A 6337-nucleotide genomic window follows, 5' to 3' on the forward strand; every position below is an offset into this window, starting at 1 on the left:
TTTAGTCGTTCACATGAATGCCAGTACCCTCAACCCTTCTGTCTGTTTGTCTGTCTGTCTGTCTTCAATAACATCTCCCGTCTAGCTGGCGGATGATGAGGGCGGGCGACTGCTGGACCCGTTCGCTGAGATGGGCCTGAGCGCTACGGCAGCAGAAGAGAAGATGAAGGTCCATGCCAAAGAAAAGAAGAAGGCGCCGCAGATGGACTGGATGAAGAAATACGAGCTGTTCAGCAACTTCTGAGGCGACACTTCACACACCAAAGGACAGAGATATGAGCTCTCCGTGTGGACAAGTTTGTGTTGGGCGAGAACGTCCCTCTTAATACACAGGTCATGTTTTTTTTCTTAGAGAAAGAACCAAGATCCCCCACACAGCATAATATTTTGTTCCTGGACTCAAATGTGACAAAAAAGGAAAAAGTTGTACAATGGATTTTACATTTTAAGCCACTTCAGAGAATCTTTATCAGCTACTTTTCTGAGTGACTGCAAAAAAACTGTGTATACTTTGTTCTGAAGGAGGAGCATCTTAAAACGCTTCCCATACACGTGCTTCTTTCAGATGGGAGTATCGCAAACAGGTTTCCACATATTTGCCTAAATCTTTTTCTCTACTTTGAACATCCCACTCCTTGACACACGTTTCAAACAAATGTGGGAGACAGCTATTTTTGTATAAAAAAAAAAAGTATAAACAGCTTTTAAAAAACAGTATCCCAAAGGGTTTTATGGACACTGTGACATTAATGATTGTGGACATTGTGGGAGTTTTGGCCTATCAGTCGGAGGAAGCCAAAAGTTGGCAGACGATCACTGTGAAAGAGTTGAGACCCTCCACCTCCAGCCCACGCAGATCCTTGATAATAACCACAGACCAAGAGAAGGATGGCTGCGTGAACTGGTTGTGTATAATGTATCCTACATGTATTTGTACTTTTACATAGAGTTAACGAACTGACCGTCAGATTAGCCCTGCTTTATTCAAAAAGAGTTCATGTTACTTGTCATTTAGCTCTTGACCGTAATAAGTGTATCACCACTAACCTTTTTTCCCCAAGGTGCTCCAGTGCACGTGTGCATGGAAGAAGGGAAGCACCACTAACATTACACGTATTGATACAGCGAATAATGGAAACTGGAACGTGGAAGAAGAAAGGAAGATATCTCAGGGGCAAATCGCGTGATGAATGAGTTTATCATTGGTGAGGGCTTGATGCGTACAGCAGAGGGCAAACTTACACCACAAATAGAGGCCCCTTATGGCAGTAAACCCAGTAGATGTTTATCCAGGATGTTATGTGCGGGTTATGTCGGAATATTTCTTACTTAGGAGCAGTAACTTCCTGCGGTCTCCACCGGTTGCCTGGCAACAGCTCAGGGCCAAGAAACAGTCCAGCACAGAAAACAGCAAATTGTCTTTTTTTTTTTGTAGAGATTAAACAAACCAGATATAAGGTGTTAATCAGTGAGCTTTAGAGGTTGCTGGAAGGTGGATTAGTTACCTATTAGACAGAGCCAGGCTAGAAGTTTCTGCTTTAAGCTAAGCTGACTGGCTGTTTGTGGTAACTTTCCACCAGAAAGCGAAAAAAAAGGGTATTTTCCAAAATGTCGTGCTATCCCTTTAATTAAATAAGAAAGGAAAGGGAGTCAAAGGGCTCAGAAGTGTAGCTAGCACGTTTGAGACTGTGGTCGGAAGTGAAGGGACGTGCTCGGCCACATCAGGAGCAGAGTGTTAGCAGGTTGCGGGGCGGAGAGAGTGCAGGAGGAGCACTCAGTGAGGTCAGAGATGCTCTGGAGGATCTAGTGAAAGAGACTGTGGGAGCCATGGAGCTTACTGAGGATTATTACACACACAGAGACAGCTGTCGCACATACGCTACACACATTTGGAGCACAATGTGTGTGTGTGTGTGTGTGTGTGTGTGTGTATGTGCAGAGAAGGTATACAATGCCGTAGTCCATCGTATGCCTCCAGCGTGTTAATGTAATGCATTGCAATAAGAGGGACTGCAAGTTGGAGAACATATGTCATCTTGTCTTCTTTGTACCCATTCACACCCTTACATGTACTTCACACACTAACAGAAGTGTCTTGATTCATCTTTGTCTGGCAGTCGCAGCAAAAGGAACTCTGTTACCATGGCTGATGTATACAGTAAAAAGCATACAGTATATATGGCAGGTTGCATTTTTTTTTCAATAAAGTGTGACAATGGCGTTTTTTTGAATATATGAACTTGTTGTCATCGTCTCTCATGCCCTCTCTGTTCTGTCCTCTTTCTCTTGACTCAACAATTTGTTTTCCATCACTCTCATCTGCTCCACAAGCTCATATTTGCTTATTTACTTTCTCTCTCCCCTACTACAATATCTCTCATTTGCTCCTGTTTCCTCTCCTTTTTCCTTCTTAGCCCCTGCTCTCTTGCGCTCTCTCTCTCTCTCTCTCTCTCGCGCTCTCTCTGTCTCTCTTGCTGAGGATTATGCCAGCGTTCAGTTTCAGCCTGTTCTCAGAATTCTCCACCAGCCAGCTGCTGCTGTGAGCTCTCGGCCACACAAAGGTCAAACAGAGGTCAAAAGTGTATTTGTATGCACATGTGCGTGTGACGGAGACAAGTGTGTGTCTGTACTTTTATGTGTATCTCCATTGTCTTTGTTGAGATCATCGACATATAGTATGTGTTTGTGGGGGTTCTTTTTGTCTGCATCTTCATCCAGTCTGTGTGCATTTATTCAGATAGACAATGGTTACTTACGTAAAACAACTGATACAACAATGTAATAATACTCCATTACAAGTCAAAATCTCTAATTTAAAATACTCAGCAACATGTACTTAAGGTTTCAAAAGTACTGGTTGGGCAGAAAATTTGCCCCTTTAATGATGTATTATTCATGACATTATTTGGATTTTTAATTCTTATGTATTGATGTGCAAGTATAATTTTACTGCTGTAGCAGGTTGAGTTGGAGCTGGTTTTAACAGTTGGAAAGTTTAACCCAGTGGTTCCTAATCCAGAGGCAGGACCCCTCCAAAGTCTGACTTGATAAATCTAAGGGGTCCTGAAAATATTAACGGGGTAGAAAACAAGAAAAAACACAGTTCTCTGGGCCTCGAAGAGTGATGACATGAAACCATTTGAGAAGTTTAAGGGGAAATGTCTCTTTGGTGAAACAACTTATAGACTTCTGAAATGTGTCTATGATCAGTAGGTCAGTCAGAGTCATACACAGTAGTTCATGTGGCGCCAAGTACACTAATTGCCGTTGTAAAAATGGACATGCACAATATACCTGCTTGACCACCAGGTGGTGCACCACCAGCATTTAGCATCCAGGAAGTAAGACAAACCTGGTAGCGTGAGGCTGAGGGTACATCCAGTGCCCTACCTGATCTTTGTCGAAATGTAATGCCACACGTGTGCACATTATCAAGCTCCCTGGAGGTTATGGCAAGGCCGAGCAGTGACGCCAGCACATCAAAGGACGGGCCCAGTTCAAAGCAGTCTGCAATTTCAGAGCAGTAAAAGCAGGAGAACAGAAGCAGAGAATAGAGCCACAGGTGGGCATTTTCTGTTTAGCCTGTCTCAGCCAATGCAGGCATTTCTACTTACTATTGATGATAGATGATTGCTTGTCTTACATCCTAGGTTTCTGTCCTCCTGCAAACTCCTGGACTTCAATTTAAGTTTTCTGTACAAACAATTTTTTCACCTGTGCCTTCTCAGCCTTAATTTTATTCAGTTTTTTTGTGTGTCTCTGAATCTTTCCTCTGCCCTCCAGTTCCATTCAGTAGCCCACCTCGCCACCACCATCCCACCCAAGTTAGAGTGCCACCCATGTATCTGTGCCAGGGCTGCCTGGGATGCAGCGGTGCCCGCAAGGAGAGAGAAACCAGAGACTGACAGAGAGTGAGCGAGAGAGATGGGGGGGGGGGGCGTCCCCATGGCAACTGTGTGTTTTTGTTAGCGCTCGTGAGTCAGACAAGCAGTGACTCACAGTCAGGAGGAAACACACACACACACACATACACAGTCACATTCATACTCACACTCCCACTCACTCAAAGGGAAGCCAAATAAGGACAGCTACACCAACATGCACAGAGAGGGAGAGAGCGAGAGGGCAGGAAAACGAAAAAGAGAGGGGAACGAGTTGGATAATTTGTGCTATCCCAGAAAAAATCAAGAAAGAAACAAACAAAAGGAAAGAGCTGCCAGTGAGAAAGATGAAAGCAGCACAAGACAGAGAGCTGGGATCGGAGAGTTCATGTGGCAAAATGGAGGGAAGCCGAAGAGCCAGAGGGCACGAGTGTGGGCACATACCCTCTCCCAAGAGCACCCTTCACATGGGTGGGGGTAGCGGAAACACACACAGACACACCCAATTTGTGCACACCTTGGCTTAACTCGCTAAACCACCCATTTATTGTCTGACGCCTACACATTTAGGAAGGCCACCTGGTTTTGCACAACAAACTCTTCATGTATTTAATTTTGTAAATCAGTTTTGGGGGGACAAACTGGGAAAAAGTTTACCAAAGCTGAGGTGTGAGGTTGGTTTTTTTGTGTGTGTTTTTGACTACAGAGTTGGTCACGTAATGTTTTTGCATTGTGAAAATTTGTAGTTTGTTTATTCTTGCGTTCGTCATCTCTGTCCCCTCAGGCTGAGGGGTTTATTTTCCCACGGCTTGTTGTTTCAGTGGGGGAGACCTTTGGGAAGATGACTAACTGTATTTACAGTGAGGAGTGATTTACATACAGTTATAGACCGTTGCTCATCAGACACTAAATGTCTGTTTTGGCTACCGTTGACCCTTATAGTGGCTCTTTCTGTGGGTGAGAGTTCCCCACATATTTGGATAGCAGCAGAAGCTAGACCACCATGCAGACCCCTCATTCTGCAAAGATGTATCTGTGTGTTGTTACAGTATCATAAAATTTTATACACTGCAGGGTCTCACCACTCCACCTCACAAAGCTGACAACTAACCTCCAGTCAGTGGGTTTATGACTCTCTCTGTCTCTCCCCATTGTTTTCTTTGCACTCCTCATTCAGTTCAAGTCATTGCACTTCAGTGACATGTATTGTCAAAGCCAGATAATGACCCAGTTTAGTCATACTTGAAATGTAATATACAGTAGCATGTAATCACCAATATCTAAAAGTGAAACAATATACATTTAAAACAAATCTAATAGGTCTCTCTGTCTCTCACTTTCTTTGTGTGTAACTTTCCCCTACTTTCAGTATCTCTCTGTACCTCTTCAATGGCTGAAGTTCAGATCAAAACAGCCAATCAGGGCCGGTGTTGATGATCCTTCTTGTCAGTTTTATCTCCGCAGAGATAACATACTAGAAATATCACCTGTCCTCCAACGGCCGAGGAGTTGTTCCACGTGTTTTTTTATCCTCATTTACTTTTCTTTCTTTTTTTGGGGAGTTTCACAAAACCGGTGCAGGAAAGCCAAAGCACACACTTTCAACTTTGAACAAAGCTCCAGTTAAAAACAAAATGCCTTCCTCGATAAAAATCACTCTGGCTTTTCTTTCCAGGCATGTTAAAATACAGATCCTCCTTCATCTGGATTCATCCCTCCATCCCTGCTCCCCCCTACCCACCCACCCACCCACTACCAGCAGGTGAGCAGCAGGTGAGCAGCAGGTGGAGAAAGCAAGGCGTGGAGGTTTTTATGGGGGAGAAGGAGGAGGGTCAAAGGTCACTGCTAAGTGGGAAGGCCAGCTGGGAAAGAGCGTTAGGGGCTGATGTCGGAGCCAGGAAGCTAACGAGGGAGGGCGGAATGTGGTGCAGAGCTGTAAAGGGTACAGGAATTGGGGAGAGTGTGTGCGCCTGTTAGCACACAAGTGATTAATGAGACGGAGGAAGTCACCCGGCCGTGTGTCACTCCAGATGATGTCAGCGGTTGAACGGAGGAACAGAAACACCATGTGGCCACAGATAGGCTTCCTCTCTCGTTGTCCACCACAAACAAACACAGAAAATTACTGTCTTACACATACAGTACACTACTTTTAATCAGTTCCTCAAACAGAAGAAGACAAATATATCCAAAGGCCAGTTGCACAGCTATATTTTATATAAGTGTTCCTGATGATTCACTTCTGTTTCTTCTTCCTCCTTTTAACAGCCACAGTGCCATTAACAACATTACTACCAGCATCTGATTCATAATAAACTATTACTGCAATTGTGTTCATTGATTTAAACCTGTTTCAGTCATTATGTCTTCCAACTGACTATTTATATGGCACCAAATCATAACAGAGGCTTTCTCAGGACACTACGAGGATAGAGCAGGACTAAACCGTAGGCTAC

The 6337-nt window shown here is 44.1% G+C and overlaps 1 protein-coding gene across 1 annotated transcript in view; it reads left to right on the forward strand.

The window, feature by feature from the left end:
- Positions 1–2239, forward strand: part of LOC127356479 (Na(+)/H(+) exchange regulatory cofactor NHE-RF2) — a 33790-nt gene extending 31551 nt beyond the window's left edge. The window contains exon 6 of the mRNA XM_051388251.1: positions 86–2239. Coding sequence (XP_051244211.1) covers positions 86–244 — 159 coding nt within the window. The 3' untranslated portion in view covers positions 245–2239. The remainder of the gene's footprint in view (positions 1–85) is intronic.
- The last annotated feature ends 4098 nt before the right edge of the window (positions 2240–6337 follow it).

The sequence above is a fragment of the Dicentrarchus labrax genome, unplaced genomic scaffold (genome assembly GCF_905237075.1).
Source record: "Dicentrarchus labrax unplaced genomic scaffold, dlabrax2021, whole genome shotgun sequence".
Lineage (NCBI taxonomy): Eukaryota > Metazoa > Chordata > Actinopteri > Moronidae > Dicentrarchus > Dicentrarchus labrax.